Source organism: Carya illinoinensis, chromosome 3 (genome assembly GCF_018687715.1).
Source record: "Carya illinoinensis cultivar Pawnee chromosome 3, C.illinoinensisPawnee_v1, whole genome shotgun sequence".
Taxonomy (NCBI): Eukaryota; Viridiplantae; Streptophyta; class Magnoliopsida; order Fagales; family Juglandaceae; genus Carya; species Carya illinoinensis.
The window spans coordinates 51801748-51819718 of NC_056754.1; the positions used below are offsets into that span (position 1 = coordinate 51801748).

At 35.7% G+C, this 17971-nt stretch overlaps 1 protein-coding gene across 2 annotated transcripts; it reads right to left on the reverse strand.

The window, feature by feature from the left end:
• Positions 1–1260: 1260 nt before the first annotated feature.
• Positions 1261–17367, reverse strand: LOC122305226 (ferrochelatase-2, chloroplastic). Of its 2 annotated transcripts, none has more exons than XM_043117592.1 (11): positions 17186–17367; positions 16910–17081; positions 13429–13750; positions 11335–11478; positions 6469–6570; positions 5071–5174; positions 4852–4978; positions 3765–3917; positions 2846–2946; positions 2490–2691; positions 1261–1698 (listed from the first exon to the last, which is right to left on the reverse strand). In XM_043117592.1, the coding sequence occupies exons 2-11, from the start codon at positions 17026–17028 to the stop codon at positions 1474–1476; spliced, it is 1599 nt and encodes a 532-aa protein (XP_042973526.1). In that variant the 5' UTR covers positions 17029–17081; positions 17186–17367; the 3' UTR covers positions 1261–1473. The 2 variants fall into 2 exon arrangements, with proteins under 2 accessions (XP_042973526.1, XP_042973525.1); XM_043117591.1 differs by having other exon boundaries at positions 16910–17104; positions 17186–17366.
• Positions 17368–17971: the final 604 nt, after the last annotated feature.

Below are 17971 nucleotides of genomic sequence, written 5' to 3' on the forward strand. Positions count from 1 at the left end.
TCGTTTCTGACCGAAATGATTATTCGACTTATATAAGGCACTACTGTTCCACCTCTTAGACTCACCTTGCATATGCTTTGATACTTCTCTGCTTTCATAGATCTTTTTGTTTAGTTCCTTAGAAAAAGAAAGCTTTGAATTATTAGTAAACTAGGGTGATGGCCATATATTTATTAAATTAAAGAAAGAAAGAAACAGACCGCACACAGCTACAAACCTCATAACAAGTTTGCTCGTTTCCAATTACTCATAATCAATATCTGGTACTCTTAACAGTAGAGCAATCTTAGATACAAAAGCTTCAATGTGCATACCACTGGCTTATTACTCAAGAAGCATATAACACTGCACTAATATGCCAAGTCAACCATCTTTTGTGAGATGGGGGACTCGCATTTATCAACTAATATCATCATTATATAAATAAATATTGAACCAAAACAATCAATTTGTACTTCTTTAAACACGATTAATGTAGTCGGTTATCAAGTTATCTTACTTAACCCAGTAAACATTTAGATAAAACAATTGAAAAAAACAGTTATCTTTGGTGAGAATATTTTTCGGGAATTTTCTTAAGAACTTTTCTGCCCATCAGTTCCCTTGCTGGGGTCACCAATCCAATCGCATTTTCAAGCTTTTCCCAATTAATCCTTTCATCATCTGTTATTGATCTTGAATGTGGATGTTCAATCTCCCAAGCCGACTAGAGTAAACAGTCATGTGGAAAATGTCGAATGTCTTAGGAGATGCATTCACCAAAAAATGTCCTTGCACTTGTTTTACTCTTGTTAAGTCTCAAGTACTGTCTTTGAGATATGCCCATCAATATTGTTTTGATGTTTGGTATGTTCTTCACTACCACTTGCAAAGAAAATGTCTTCCAGTTTAGAACATCACTAAAGGGTAGTGCATAGCTATCGGCCCGTCACAAATCAACACTGGCACACATTCAGCATAGATTGCCTCCATAACTCTCGGACTTGCTACTTCATACCCCCTTAAGCACAAGCAGAACCTGCCCTTCTTTAGCATCGAATCATAAGGTACTCTATTTGGAAGCTGCTCATAAACCTGCAAATCTTCGTCTTTGTTCTTCCATTGTTCTTCCATAGCCAACCGAAATGGGAAGGTCAACAGCTATACGACCATGAATATAGCTGGTTGCAAAGTATATTGTTAACCAATTTCAAAATATACGCTAAAACTGTTTCACCACAAACAACCTTCAGAAAATAACAAGCACAAACGAAAAAAACAAAGCAAAAAACTTTACAACATACATTCAAGGAACAGTCTGCATGCATACAAACCAAAATCACTATGATACATATTTTTATGTAACATTTTATTCATATCAGTGTCGATGCTGCGAGAGCCAAATGTGATACATGTGTGGAAGATGCTGATAGTATGCATAAAAATAAATTTACAAGTGGCTCCATTAATTTCTATGGAGGAAGAGGGGGAGATTCACCGAAACAGCGGCAATACGCCCCACTGGTGTAGAAAACCCTCCCCAGTGGTGACTTCTAGGACCAATAGAACAAGCACTGCCAGCATAGCTGCCCTTCCGTTCCAAGTTTCGGCACTTTTTGTCCAACCCCATTCCCACACTGTAACAGGAGCCGGTAGCTCCCTGCGTTGTGAATCATATGCTGCCAATAATTCTTCTACGCTGCCAAGGGGAACCAAAGACTGCAAAAACCCCAAACCTTGGATCAGACTTCCATTCCTAGAAAATTAATCTGGATTTTTTTTATTTTTTTGACTCAAAGCTTCACCAAGTTTCAGAACTGATGAAGTTCATAAATGCTTAAGACAAATTTGAATTTTATGCGCAATCAACAATTATGAAACTAAACCAAACAAAGCAGAAAAGCTTGAACATTAACCTACCCCGCTGGCACTGACCCAGAATCTTAGGCCTCAGAAACATGTAAAAGATTTTCAGCAGAGAAGAAATCTAATAATGATTCAATTACTATCAATTGAATGTTTGTCAATACCTATCAAAATGTACAGTAATTGCTACAGAAAATTCACGCACACAAGCCGTTGAACATAAGGTTCATATTTATATGGCCTGCTCACACGCTTCTCTACCTATCACTTGTCTACGCAGACAAAGAACTTCCACTTTGATTTTTTTTCTAGCTTCATAAATAGGAAAAAAACTCCCAAGAGCATGTGCTTTTATTTCAAATAAAGTAGCTATCTTCACATGGAATAGATCTTTGAAGACACATAACTACCATCTAAAATAAAGCAGATCTTTCACAACAAACAAATCATTCTAATAGGAGATCAATTGCACGGGCCAAGCACAAGATGCAAAGCTCCGTAGACTCGACAAGTCACTTATACCATCAGTTGCTCTCACTAGATGCCCTAGAGTACTCTATCCAAATTTATTGTATCAGTATCCATTCCAAACAGAAATGTTCAATTGCGTATAGCATATTGATTCAACTCCAATATAAAGGTACCTGTCGAGCTTCAAGGTTTGAGACTGCCATGGCTCCAACATATGGGAGACTCTCAATCACAGCATCAGCCAAATCTGAAATGAAGGTTGGTTCACAACCTAGGGCAGGAACACGCCCCCATTTTTCTATACCAGACTTTAGAGCTAATTCTTTATACTCAACGTCAATTTCTTCTAGAGTTTCAATGTGTTCACTGACAAAACTGTGTCAAGCATACAAGTTGTTATTAAATGTATTCCAAACATATGTGGTGTTTTCGTGTGTGTTGTGCTTGAGAGAGACACACACACGCAGAATTAAGGATAGACCAACAGGAAACACAAGGTATTGAAAGAAAGGCGAATGACATGCATTACCTGATAGGGACTGCCAACAAACTTTTCACTCCTTTTTGCCCAAGTTCAATTATTGTCTCATCCGTATAGGGCTTCAACCATTCCACAGGTCCAACTCTGCTCTGCAAGAACATTTACTATGTAATGAGTTCACAATGGTATCATGGATTACATGCAAAAAGACACCAAATAAAACAACTTACATTGTCAAAAAGCTCATAAGTACCATCATCAATTCAAATGAAAAATTATTTCATCATGAAGATAAGCTTTAAAAAAACAACATTCAATGAAAGATCGGCCACAAACAGTTGATGGTGTAATACGTTTTTTTTTTTTTTTTAATTACACATCAAAATGGTCCCTCTATCTAAGTTCTGTTAATTTCATTGATGGAAATTACTAAAATGACATTTACTTGCCATGTCACAACCAATCACATATGAATAAGCATCACAAAAGAACGGTAAGCTTTCAAATAATTAAAAAATGTCCATTCAGCATGCCACCTCAACTGAAAATATTAAAATCATAAAAATAAAGAAAACATTAAAAAATAAAATAAAAATTACAACATTTAATGAATCAACTATGATTAAAAAAAATACACAAAATAAGAAAGATTAAACTTAAAAGACTACAGCAAATAAAAATAAAAATAAAACTTGATAAAATAAAATTAGAAAAAAAAAATCTTAAAATAAAAAAGAGTGACACTGTACCCAAATCAGGTTGCTCAAGGGGTGGCCACCGTCGGCATGATAAGGGGCTTGCTGGTCACCCCGTGGTGGCCTGGGGTAGCCAACAGTGGCCACACCATGGGTTTAGAGTTCAAAGTCCACCATTATCCATAAGCATAAGATTGGACACTGTTATTCTCTGCTAATAATAAGGAAACACAAAGATGGGAGTACGAAAGGAATATGAAATCACTAAGTACCTGATAAGCAAGAGTGTAAGCATTATTTATCTTCCTCTTTTCTAATTCTTCCATTATCAAATCCACACATTCCTCCATCTCTGCCTTGTATGGATCACCAGCCTCTTCAACATATGCAAGTGGCACCCCATGCGCACTAAAGAATATCATAACCTACCATGCCATTTTCAATTATACTGGGTGACATTGTACTAGAATGATATAACAAAGTAGCATTTAAAGCTTGTAACTTTGATGTTAAAAAGAGAGAAGCTTCTGAAGGAGCCAAAAAGAATAAGCATGAGCTTGATATGCAGATTATAGAACTACAAAGGAGATAGCCCAGGTACAAATGAAGTCTACTGACAGCAAAACGAGAGAGAGAGAGAGAGAGAGAGAGAGAGAGAGAGAGAGAGAGAGATAGAGAGAGAGAGAGAGAGAGAGAGAGAGAGAGAGAGAGAGAGAGGATCCAAAAAAGAAGAAACAAAATGCTCCACTACTCTCATCCAGTTGAACATTAATCTCAAAAGCAATGATGTAAGTTTTAAGCAATGAGATTTCACGTCCACCAACCAAAATTCCAAGCATTTCTTTCGCTCTAAGTACTCCCTGTCAATCATAAAGGCGCCAACATTCACTATTTCTTTTGGAGCTGCCTCTCAACACACTAAAACCTCCCCCCATTGAATCAGGTATAACCCAAGAAATCCTAAATAAAAAGAAAACTAATAATCAAAGCTGTCTAGCGGTAGCACAGTGCAAGAAATAGCATCTAAAGTATAGTAGACGCATACAAGAGTTTCTGGTTTCATTGAGGACTGCAATAATATACATCTGTTTTTTAGCAGGTAAATGTTCAAAACAAGAAGGATAAGAAACTCGCTTAGGAGTTGGGAACATTGCCCCATAATTGCCGTATAATAATGACATATTGTTTACAAATAACAAGATTTCAGGTAAATAAAAAAATCCAAACGTGGTAAACCATGAATCAAGAATTTGCACATGTTCTGGAGCTCCTCAAATTAAGTCAATAATTCGAAGAAGAAAGAATAAGACCAAATTCAACAAATAAGAAAAAAATTGAAATCATTTAAAGATGCACTACCTGTTCACAGAACTCAAAATTTCTCAACTCCTTTTCAATCAAATCTGCCATGGCCTTTATGTACCCTTCACGCTGGTACCATGAAGGTATTACTGTGTGCTGCATGTTGACTAAATATTCATCCTCCCTGATGAACCAATTAATTATCGTCAGATTAATGATATTAAATTATGCTTTTGAATAATTGTAACATAATAGCATCACATGCTTCGCAATCACCGGAATATACTCTCCAAGAGTCGAAGGCTAGAACCACTGGTTGATATTGAAAATTGTGGATAAAGCGGAAGGACAACAAGCTTTGTAATTCCATCTCTTTTTATCTACAAAATTATTTTGAAAAGAAAATCAGTAGCCAGATCCACATTTTCAAACCTACAGCAAGTTTATGTATACAAAGATAGTATCAACTGAAACCTTGATAAAGAAAGTAGTAGGCTTGGGGTGAATCCACTAAAACAATAACAGCAGAGCAGAACAATCGACAAATTTCGTTGTTATTATATTCGAAGAAAGAAAAGTACCAGATATATCAACTTATTTCCCAAGCAAACTCAATATTGAAAGGTTAAATATAATGATATTTTCATTAACAGCTTCAGCAAGAGTGCAGCCGATAAAACTAAGGAGAAGAATGGGTCATTAATTAATTGCTCACACCTCACCAGAACAGCTCTATGGAAAATGGGACCAACGTACCGTACCACTCACCACAGTTCATAACTCGCATCCCAACTCCCAAACTTTACTTTCCATTTTTTTCCCGACAAACATTTTTTTTAATCTACAAATTGGTATGTACTCAACAATTTCCTCTTTCTAGTAGGTACCTCTCTTGCATACAACCTGTGTACTTGGTATACGCATTTTGAGCTTTTTAGTGAAATTCAATTACTTATAAATCCAAGAATTTTTTAACATTCCACTAGATTAGTATCATACCACCTACTTGCCAAAACACTTTTTTACTAAACACGCAACTTTCAGTAATACTGAATATTGCACTCTAAGTCAGTTACAGTGGTAAAGCAAGATTCATGTGGCCAATTACCAGCATTCGATGTGAAGAATGTGTGGTTATATAACAAAACAACCCTTCCCCTCAAGAAAAGTTAAAAAGAAAAATTTATATTTGAGTTATAACATCTAAATAAGCTCCACCCAAGCCAAAAATACCACACAGCAGACTTGAATGGTAAAGATCAAAGTGACTCGATGTTTCACTTACCAAGTAATCCACAGACCGAAGTTGTTATTTCTGAAAGTAATCCACATTTACTTTTTAACAATATTATCAAAGAACAACTATGGAAAACAGGTTGTAAAAAATTGAAACAAAGTACTAGTAATTTTTTTTCTATAAGAAAAAACAATGTGCTAGTAATTAGAAATATATAAAATTAAAAGCACACACAAGCCTTAGCCTCTTTAGCTCCAGTTGAATTAAAAGCAAAAAAAGCCTTTGACCATCAATATCGTCAGAAGAAGATCAATTATTCAGCATTATCCTCTAAAACAAATAGCAAAGATAGAAGCTTATTATGAATCAAAATTAGTAAAAAAAATAGTATGAAAAAACATCCACCAATGGTAGCATCTTAAGAGCCCACCATATACCTGCTCAATAGCTTCTTCGGTGAATGGATGCCAATAACGCATACCAACATACACCTTGGCTGGGACATTCTTTTCCCAAAGGAACTTCTTCAACTCTTTAGCCTGAACATATAGAAGCATAGCAATTGAATAGGCAGGGATAAGCTCAAAGTTAAAGCAAAAGATGCTTTTAAGAGCCAAATAATATAAATACATGCATGTAGCGTCAAAAATCCTTCCCAACCATAACCAACATAAAATGTTACTTTTTGAGAGAGACAATAAAACATTTAAAAATGAGAAGAGTACTTATAGACAACATGTAAAAATAAATAATCAAGCTGTAAACAAAAACACCTGAGTTTTCCACATCTATTGTTACTATAATCCCAATATGATGATACTTCATTCAATATGAAAATTTTCAAATTTTGAAGTTTTGCAATAAGTATAAACTGGTAAATTTCTATGATCTTTCGCAGTTCAATAGCTTCAATAAATTACTCTGCCTGAATCCAGATCTGAGAAAAAATTTACCTTGCTGAATAATTTGAAAGTTAAAGCCAAAAGTCATATGAGATACTCCAAAACTATCTAGGTTCTCGCTGTCGAAGTAAAATGAGCAAAAGAGATAATACATTTAACATCCACAATCAATATGTTTGGGTTGCATTCCAGTTTATGTTGACATCACATAACCAGAGAGTTCGTACTAAAAGACTGAAAAGAGCCCATGCTAAATGTAACAGCCCGCTAGAAATTCAATTGTGAAATTTCTATTAACTTTAGGAATCTCGTGAAAACCCCATAAGTTTTCACGAATCCATTAATCGTATAGGTTTTTGTCTAATTACATAGTTAGTGTTATTATTTACTATGATATCAGAAGTGTGTTTTTGATTATTGGATATAGTTAGAAGTGCCAAAATGTATTATGATTTGTGCCATTAGACTCGGAGGGTTATTTAAAGTCTTATGGCGCAATAACATTTTTTCATATTTTCGGACAAAACGTCTGTTCAAAACTGTAGATATTATTGGATAAAAAGAAATATCTTGAGGTAATTTTCATGAATATTATTGGGTAAAAATATTTTGAGTTGATTTTTATAGATATTATTAGATAAAAATATTTTAAGTTGATTTTTTGTAAATACTATTGGATAGAATATTATGAGATAATCTTTTATAGATATTTTGGGTAAGAGAAAACTACACTCAACTCTCAACTCCAGCCTCATCTCTTCCATATCTCATCCATAAGTATCTCCAGCCACATCTCCCCACGAAATTATCTTCATTTACACTTTCCATTGAAAGAATATCAAACACTCTCTCTCGGACAGCTTTTAGGAGGTCTTTTGCACACCCATTTCGAAGCTTTTGTAAGTATTTTATCATAAAGTCTCCTTCATATAAGTTGTTCCTTTTTTAGTCTAGTTTACGTGGATATCTTATTTGTCCCATTTGAAGATCATTTGGTCAGTCAAATATTGTATAAACTATAAAAAGGTCATTCTGGGAGATAAACTGGAGAATATGTTATAGTTTGGAGTTTTTGACCAAGCTAATGGATAGATATTGGTCTGAAATTTTTATAGAGTATTGTTAACATGTGTATATGATTATTGGTTGAGGATTTTTGCATGATTAAAGGTTTTGATGAAAAATTTTCTTAGATTTAGAAACTTAGAAACTGGAAGAGGAAAAACAGTTTCTGTTTTGAGAAAGTTTAACTCTTTGGTGGTCTAAACCTATTCTAATGACTTTAATAATTTTATTGGAGGATCCTAAGCATCTTATATACATGTTATATTATTATTTTGAAGATATTTTATGTTAATTTCAAAGATATGAAATTTTATGCAAAGAGATATTCAGATAAGCCAAAGTGTGGATATTCTTGGCTAAATTTATGTTTTGATTAATTTCTAACCATGTGATCTTGAATTAGAAGCTTATATATATTTTAGGATATCTTTTTAAACCATGTGATGGTTTGGTTTGAAGATCATATATTTATAAGTCATAGATCAAGAGATTTATCAAAACTAGTTGAGGAAAAAGTTTCTGTTTTTGGACTAAGTGTAAAACCAAAAACTCCAAATGTTATTTTGTGATTTTGGTGACTTTAGTTTGATAATTTAAAGCATGGTTGATGTTAGGATGATATTATGAATATGCTAGAAGTAAGATTTGATTTTTGAAATTCTTGGAGATGTTTTGATTTAAAGTCAAAACTTGTGATTCAAGTGCTTGGATCTTTTTACAAAAAAGTTTTGTGTTAATTATTAACTTTTTCTAAATGGATGTTTTAAGTATGGTTTTGAACTTAGGATTGGAAGATGTTTGTTGCAAAATTTTGGTTTAAGCATGAGTTTTGAAGTTGGAAGGAATTGCAACAAAAATAAAGGGAAATGGCCTATGGATGTTTCGGCCATAGTGTTTTCTTCATAGTTGTGTTTTGTTTTAAATTTTTCTGAGTTGATATTTAAGTTTAGAACAAAATTTACATGAGGAATGTAAATTTTGAAAACTTTTGGAGTCAGTATGCAAAATCCTTAAGTTATGGGTAAAACGGTCATTTTTCCACATGTAAAGAGTAAAATGAAAATTTTACTTTTTAAGTTAATATTTTTCATATTTCAAATTATTAGTGATTTAGTTCTAACTTTTAGAATCACTAATTATAGTTCCTCGTGGTCGCACTTGAAGTTTTATAAGAAAAGCGGAGATCGAGGTAAGTTAGTTTTTAACTTACTAGCAGTCTACTGTGTATGTGTGCTAAGTAAAGGAACTACAGTGTATGTATATGTGTTATCATATATGTCATGCCATGCCAAGTTATCACGTAATTGTCTATTATACAGAATTTATTCTGTCGTCAATTTTTATCTGTTACATAATATATTCTGTCATGTATTACTGTACCTTACAAGTACGTCATGCTAAGTATACCATCTATTACATGTATGTCAAGTCATGTAATATTCACTGTTGCAAGTATGTCATGTTAAATATGTTGTCTATTATATGTTATGCAATGTTACGAAATATTTCTATCTCAAGTTGGTCATGTATTTCAAGTTATATTCAAGTCACGTTATGTTACGTAAGGGCTTCAGTTATTTCGTATTCCAGTCACGTTTCATCTTGATTACTTATGTATGGGGTCACAGCAATTGTGACGCATACATTACGTGAGACAGCAATTGTGACACGTAGAATACATGGGGCCACAACAACTGTGGAGTATGTATTTAAGCAGTTAAAGAATAAGTTTCCGTAGAATACATGGGGCCACAACAACTATGGAGTATGTATTTTTCATGTTAAGTCAAGTTTGTGTAGAATACATGAGACCACAACAACTGTGGAGTATGTATTTACACGTAGAATACATGGGGCCACAACAACTGTGGAGTATGTATTTTTCATGTTAAGTTAAGTTTCAGATCAAGTTCATGTCAAGTCAAGTTCAGTTCATATTTCAATTTAAGTTATGTCAATTATGCTATGTTGTACGCCAAGTTATGCTTTAATTACTTATGAATTTGATTATGCATTTATGCTTTTACTGTCATGCATGCATCATTAGCTTGTGTAGAAGTTTTTTGTTAACTTACTGAGATTTATAATCAAATCTCACTTTGGTAGTCTCAACTACCATTCCTCCCGAATGGTAGATCTTGTTACAGGACCTGAAGGAGAATCAGGAGCTGATCAACTAGACACAGTTGATTAAGCGACGGTGCGATGTCAATGTTAATATAGTAGTTAACGTAAATTACTACTTGTACAATAGAGTTACATCTTTAGTACTTTTTGGATCATAACCATTTTGGACTAGTGTTGTGATCTATTCAATGGGTCTTTATGTATGAAGTATGTTTTAAGCATTTGAGATATTTTCAATTTGGTGCATAGTATTGCTAAAAAAAAAAATTATCCGCTGCAAATATTGCATAATGTTAGATGCATGTTAGGAACATTGCATTTTATATGTCATGAACGGGGGCAGGTAACCTTGTGTTGCATGTCTCGACGCTTCAAATGTCCGTCCGATCCCAAACGGAATTTGGGGGCGTCACACTAAAACTGCTATTTTGAATAATATTTAAGATCCACCCGAGCTCACCATGCATCACTGTATTAATCTCTACTGGATAAGTGGAGCCACTATACACTAGATAAATGAACCACAATAACTACGCTCATGTATAAACCAAAATAAGGTTGGTTTATTTGTTGGGTGGCTTCTTTGGGCAAAGTTTTGACAACTGATAATCTTAGACGGAGAGGACTGTTTATTTCTGATTGGTGTGTCATGTGCAAAAAGGATGGAGAATCTGTAAATCATCTTTTCTTTCACTGTGAAGTGTCTAGATTCTTGTGGGATGAGGTTCTGAGCTGGACAGGTTTGCATTGGGTGATGCCCAAAGATGTGGTGGATTTAATGCTAGGGTGGAAGGGTTTGAAGGGCTGTAAGAAGGCAGTGTCTGTTTGGAAGATGATTCCTCCTTGTCTCATGTGGTGCTTATGGATAGAAAGAAATAGAAGATGTTTTGAAGATAAAAAGCGCACTTTAGAAGATCTTAGGGTTTTTTTCTTGGGTACTTTGGGTTTTTGGGCGAAAGTCTATGTAATGGTGGATAATTTTCTGAACCTGTTTTAGTTTTCTGGGTTGTTTTCTTTTTGTTTTCTGGAAGTTGTAGGTTTATCCTTTGTATACATCCTGTGTACTTGGGCTTATGCCTATTTCTTCAATAAATTATTACTTATCAAAAAAAAAAAAAACCAAAATAAATGAATAAGCTCTAGAAATAAGAAGATTAAAGAATATTAGCAACTGTAAAAATTCAAGTCAAAGTCAACAGAAAGTCATGCCTGTGCATCAGTTATTCGTCGAAGAGGAGAACCACCACCGATTGAGGCATAGCCTTCTTTGCTCTTGGGAGCCCGGAGAACAGATATAAATTGTGCCAGGGGCTTTTGAAGAAAACGAAACAACCTTGGTAGTCGTATAATATCCTGTCCAATAGCATGAAGTCAAATGAATACAGCACCATTGATGGCAAAATGAATGTCCACCTCCAATGTAAAAAAAAAAAAGACGATCAATTATAGTTGATAATGAAACCCGAAACCCACAGCCTAATCATGTGTTACTGTTCACTATTACCAATACACGTGTTTAAATTGTGGAGAAAGTACTGCATTGGCCCTTGGAGTTTGACCTTGTCTCAAACCAGTCCCTACAGTTTAAAAAAATGCAACAATCCCTCTCATAATGTCCATATACCAAAGTGAACCCAAGGTATATCTGTTAACTCATTGACAGAAAATGCTGATGTGGCACTAACTAGCCATGTCAAGCACAATAAAAGGACACAAGTAATTATAAAACCAACCTAGCGTCCCCTTCATAGCCACATCAATCCATCTAACAACCCTGCTAGACATACCAACTGTGTCGCCACGTCATCAAGTCGAACATGTAAGATTAGTAAAAAATAAAAGAAAAAAAAATTGGGTGGGCAAATACACAATTCCCACTTATCTTCTTTAAATAAAAAATTCTCAAATTGCGTTCCCGACAAACCCTAATAGTGCAATTTGAATTGCTTGAAGCCACATAATCGTCATAGTGGAACATCGATCAGTTTCATTTGAGCAGCATCTATTCACTGATTGGCTTCATCCGAGCAGCATGCCATTGGGGTGTCATCATCCTTGTCCTTGGGGCATGGTGCTGAAGGCAACCGTGATAACAACAGTTTTGACACTATGGTCATCATGCGTCGATGGTGTATTTATGGACCTTAGAGAATCTTGGGAGGCGATTGTGCATGTTCAAATGAATATAGCTGAAAATGCCAATACTGTTTGCGGCCTCCATGCCCCAAGGACGAAGATGATCATATCTTCAACTACACAGATGAAGAAATGTTGCACAAATGAATCTGATTGATGCTCCACCGTGATGTCAAGTCAAGCAATTCAAATCGCAGTGTTAGGAGTCATAGGGTATACAATTAAGGAAAAGTGTATTATTACCATTTTCTATTCTTTTTTTAATTAATCTAATGTGTCCAACTTGATGACATGGTTATGTAGCTAGCATGTCTAGCAGGGCTACCATATGTCAAGATGCATTAATGTGGATGATGATTACATGAATACTGCATTGGTTGAATTGTGAAACATGTCCTCTTTTTATTGGATCTGATGTGGCTAGTTAGTGTCACATTAGTGTTTTTAAATAATCCATATCCAAACATGGACAAAGGGACCACTGTGGTATATGGCGCTGCCACATGGATCATTGTCACATCAATAAGGACTAGGTTTGAAAAAGACCAAACCCAGGAGACCAATACAGAAATTTGCCCTAAGATTTTTGCCACTCCTTTCTAAATAAGATTTAGTGTCAAATCCCTTTTTCAAACATAAAAAACTTTGTTGCCCATTATAAGCTTATGAGAGAGAGAGAGAGAGAGAGAGGGGGGGTGGAATGATAGCAAGGCATGCCCATAAAAATGTTCAAAGTTATGAAGCTTAGCCAAGATACCACCATGTGATAGCTATCTTAAATCATAAATACAGAAATATCCAAAACCCCACTTATCATAGTCATTAAACAACACAGTTGTAGCCGCACTATAAATAAGGAACCATGAATTTCTTTTAATAAATATTATTCCCCCTGCAACCAAAACCATTCCACATACATGTCTTCCAATATAATTTGTGAAGACAAAAAAAATAGATAACCAAATCTAGCAATCAACCTATCTAATAAAGAATAATTGATGAATCAAATTTAATATAATTGTCAATAATTTAATCCGCATTGAAACTTCCATTAGCATTTGCTCAAGGCAAAAAATTAATGAAAAAAGTATTATAAATGCCACAAATTTACAATTGGGGGATATAGAAATATTTGAGACAATTAAAGACAAATCAAGAGCTCATTACCGGGTCAGCGAAAAGGTTAAACAAGAAAGGCTGCACATCTTCAAGAGTCTCAGGACCTCCGAGGTTCAGCAACAAGACTCCAATCTTATCATCGCCAACAATAGGTGCATTGGAGACATCTTGAGTTTTTGAGGTCACTAGTGCTCCCGATGGCATCAAATACTTCTTTAGGGATTTCTTTGAAAATAAAGATTTTGTTTCAGACCATCCAGAAGAAAATCTTGGATCTATGTAATTCTTTGAAGGATGAGAATAAGCCTCCATATTGACCCCAGAGCAACGATGTATCTTTTGGGAGGTCCATATTGCCTGTGGCAACAGCCTATGAAAGTAAAAAAATATATATAAGAAAATAAATATATAATATTTGATATGGTACATCAATTCTCAGATATTAAAACATTTGCTTTGTAATTGGAAATTACAACTGAATTTAGCTACAACAATGTGGTCACGTAAAACCATTATTTTTAAAAATGTTACCAGGAAATGCAATGATGCAATAGGGAATAGGAATAATTAAAGAACATTCATAAAATTAATTTTCGGAAATCTGCATAATGTGAGAGAAAATTAAAAACAAAGGAAAGATATTAGAATCTAATAGTAATTTTGAATAATATTAACGGCATCTAGTGATCCACATGGGAGGTGAATTCCTATGCGGAAGACTTGCAGCTCCAATACAGAGACATTTCATGAGTTTCTTGTATCACTAGATTATCATGCACAGGCAACGCTCATGTATATGTCCCAAGTAGCTGGGCTCTTGCTATTCATGAGTTTCTTCTTATTATCAATAAAATTTTGTTTACAAAAAAAAAAAAAATGCAGATGTATGCATTGCACAAAGATGGGGAAAATTAAAACCAAATTTCACAAAAAGAAAAAGCTAATAACATTGCTCTAGATATAATAGCTAGTTACTAATAGATACGGACGTTTGTTTTTCTTCTTCGTTTCCTGCTAAGTGCTACCGATGTATCAATCGCTGACTAATAAAATAGAATGAAAGATATATCAATGGATGTACAAAAAATTAAAAAATACAAAAACATTTAAAATAAATAAATATAAATACAAGTATAAATCCAGAAAGAAATGACTATAAATTCAAAAGAAAGAACTGCCATATAAAATTGCGAAAAAAAATTTACTTTTGGGGGAAATATTGCGAAAAAAATCCAGAAAGAATCGTAAGAGCTATGTAGATCGCTAAACCGAACGTGCCACAGAGAGAGAGAGAGAGAACCCTAGAGGAGCCACCACTGCTGTCACCTACCCGGCGAGTGACATCACACGTCCGGCACAGATAGGACCCACGGACACCGGCGATGTCACTAAAGGGTATCCGGCGCCGGATATCCTTCCGGTGACCAGGGTTTTTTTCTGACTCACCTCTACTTGCCTTGCACTAGCTTTCTTGGTGGAGCCACCGGCGTTTCTTTTCACATAAACGTGCGACGGGTTCCAGCGAACTCTTCGCTTGCCTCTGACGTCGGAGTTACTCTGGCAACTGGTTGTTTTTGGGTTGGGTTTCTTTTTTCCAAGATTTGTCAGGAGTGTTGAGGGGCAAAAGGGTTGGGCATTTTTCCAGAACTTATTGACGGATACCGGTGACCTCTTCGCTGGCCTCCAAGGTCGGCCTATCTCCGGCGACTGGTTTCTTTTGAGTTGGGCATTTTTCCATCCTTTCTCGACAGAATGAAGCCCCCTACAGCTTGAAAAGCCTCTACTTTTGAAGTTGTATCGGTATGGGTCAATTGTTTCGTTTTTGGGTGGAATCGAAGGCTTTTGAGTTTTTGCCAGAAACTTGGAGGTCTTCATTAAAAATAGTGGAGAGGGGCAGAAAGGTTTGGAGATCTGTAGTGATGGGTTGGAATGGTATAGATTGGTTGATTGCTACGGTGGGAGAAGCATTAATGGTGGGGAGAAATACAGATTATACAAAACACTTGCGCGAAGGTAACAGAGAATTCATGGCCCAACAATGCTCCCACAAGCATGGTTGGTATCTAACCATCATCAAATATGGTGGAGGGGGCCGGCGGAGTAGTATTGTAATTCCTGAAGGGCGTGAAGGACAAGGTTGGGAGAAGTTGCAACAAAATTATGCAGAGTCGCGGATTTGCTCTGTGTTGAGGGGTCAAGAAAGGAAAAGAAGATTGAGAACACCAAAGACTCAAGCACATCCACAGTGGCGAAGCGATCGTATGCGGCAGCTCTGAAGATGGGTCATGCTTCTGTGGCTCAGAGTAAAGGGAACGGTGAAAGTGGTCTGCAAATCACACAAGCTCAAAAATAGCTTGAAGTGATGCAAAATTCTCTAAAGGAAATGGAAACCCAACTTGTTGAGTAGAAGACAGCGATAGATTTCTTGTCAACAAAAATAGACACGCTTTTAGCTGGAGGCAACAGGGTTGTTAAGACTAAGATAGGCCCGATTCCTTTAAATTCAAATAAAGGAAAACGGAAGATCGAATTCAGTCCTGTCCCTATAACCAGATCCAGGAGAGTGTGGCGAGTCAAAAGGAAATCTAGGTTATTTGAAGTGGGGTCTAAGTTGGATGTTGGTGTAGAGAATGCAATAATGGAATGTCTTTCGCCTCAGGTAACACAGGATAAACCATTAGGTAGTGTTACACCCTTGCTCGAAAATGGTAAAGGAGATGGAGGTTCTGCTGAAGTTGCACGTTTAGGGTCACCTGAGGTGAAGGGACTTGCTGTCACCCCAGAAGCTCTAATGAGGTTGGAAAGAAACAATGGAGTTGATGAGGATGTACGAGACTTGTCGTTGGTGCCTTGCGTGGAAGAAAGTCCAGAATTGGAAATGCAATTGGTTAATGTGTTTGAGGATAATGTTGCTCCCCTTGTCTCTTTTCCTCTGACACCGGATTGGATTTTGCCTAAAGTTAACGAGATTCCACCTTTTGTGGAGATTTCACATGGAGGATGTGAATACCAGTTCGATGAACTAATCACCGCGATTGAGGCACGCCATGCGCTTGAAACCAAAAGTTTCAAGAAAAATAGGGAGTTATAGCATCTTTCTTGGGCAATTAACTACGACATTAAGGGAGGTAGCTTAGTTAGAAGAAAGTCTAAAGGGAGGACAATGTGAAGACGGGAACCACAAGGGGTTAGGGTTTGGCTTGGGTATTAGTTATACGGGAAACAAGGGGTTGAGCTTCAGTGTAATTTTTGGGTATTTTGGGTTGTTTTTCTTGGACTTTTTTGGGTCATTAGGGACGCTTTATTATGGGTTAGGTGCTTTCTTTCGTATGTTCAGTGTACTTGGCTACTCCTTTTTATATATAACATATAAAATATTTTTACTTATAAAAAAAATAAAAAAATAAAAAGTTGTGAAAACGAAACAATCATTATGAGTTAATCATATATCTAGATGCATACATGCACAGATATTTGTAATCCGCAAAAACAAAATAAAAGGATAAAAAACAAGATTTCGGAATCTTACACTGGGAATTTAGAATTGCGAGAAGCATAGGCGCGGCAAGGAGGACGAAGAAATGCAGACGATGAAGAAGAAGGAGAAGAAGAACACGAGGGACTCTGAATTAGACCCTTCATATTCATCTTGACAAAAGCACCACTAGTAATCCTCCTCTAAATCCTGAAATCAAAACCCACTAAACCCAGCACGCAAATGAACCTAAACCCCAAAACCAAACATCAACATCAAAACCCAGAAAAGAAAAGAAAAAAAAGGAGGGAAAATAAAAGCAAGACGTACCAAAAGACAGTGCCGCGAGCAGTACGTGAGGAAGAGCATGTGAGAAAAGTTAAGAAGATGGAGGATGTCAGTTTACGGCTGGCCTTTAGCTTTATCGCAGAGACTAGAGAGAGAAACTAGAAAATAGTGTGTAGTTCAGGAGTTGTACTACGTAGTAATGGTTAGCCGAGAGAGGGCCACCCAAAGACGAATGAATATAAGTGATCCGTCCGGGGTAGGGCCACCAGAAGACAAATGAATAGAAGCCCACGCCACTTTATCTAACTCTTATCTATTTTCGTGGTAATATTACATATGTAGAGAAACTTTCGAGAAAACAGATTTTTTTTATTAAAAAAAAAAAAAAAGAGGAAAGAAAAGGTAGATAATAATACAAAGAGAATAGGAAAAAAGGGTAAAAGAATAAAAAAGCATTTATGCGAGCACATATATCTTTTATTTCACATGAAATATGTAGCACCATTTAACAAAAATACCAAAGATATGTATTAAGAAAAATGGTTTAGCCACATATATATTTTATAAAAATAAATCCACAAATTAATATGAAGTGAGAATGTATAATAATAACAAATAATAGTGATGGAACCCTTTGACTAGTAACAACCCATCCACAACTTATAGAGAATTTTAAATATATAATAATAATAATTTATATTAAGGCCAAAGGAGCGTGCTTGCTGCATTCTCAACAATGGTCCAAAGGATCATTTCTCCCTCCCCTGACACAACTCTTGCAACCTCACGCCTAATTTACTGCACTAGTGAAGAACTTTCTGCCTGCTG

Coding starts and splice junctions, on each gene's coding strand:
- LOC122305226 (XM_043117592.1), bottom strand. CDS start 17,028: ATGAATATGAAGGGTCTAATTCAGAGTCCCTCGTGTTCTTCTTCTCCT. Junction 4,979..5,070: donor CTCTTGGAGAGTATATTCCG/GTGATTGCGAAG, acceptor TTGGTTCATCAG/GGAGGATGAATATTTAGTCA. Junction 2,692..2,845: donor TTGTTGGCAGTCCCTATCAG/GTAATGCATGTC, acceptor TGCTTGACACAG/TTTTGTCAGTGAACACATTG.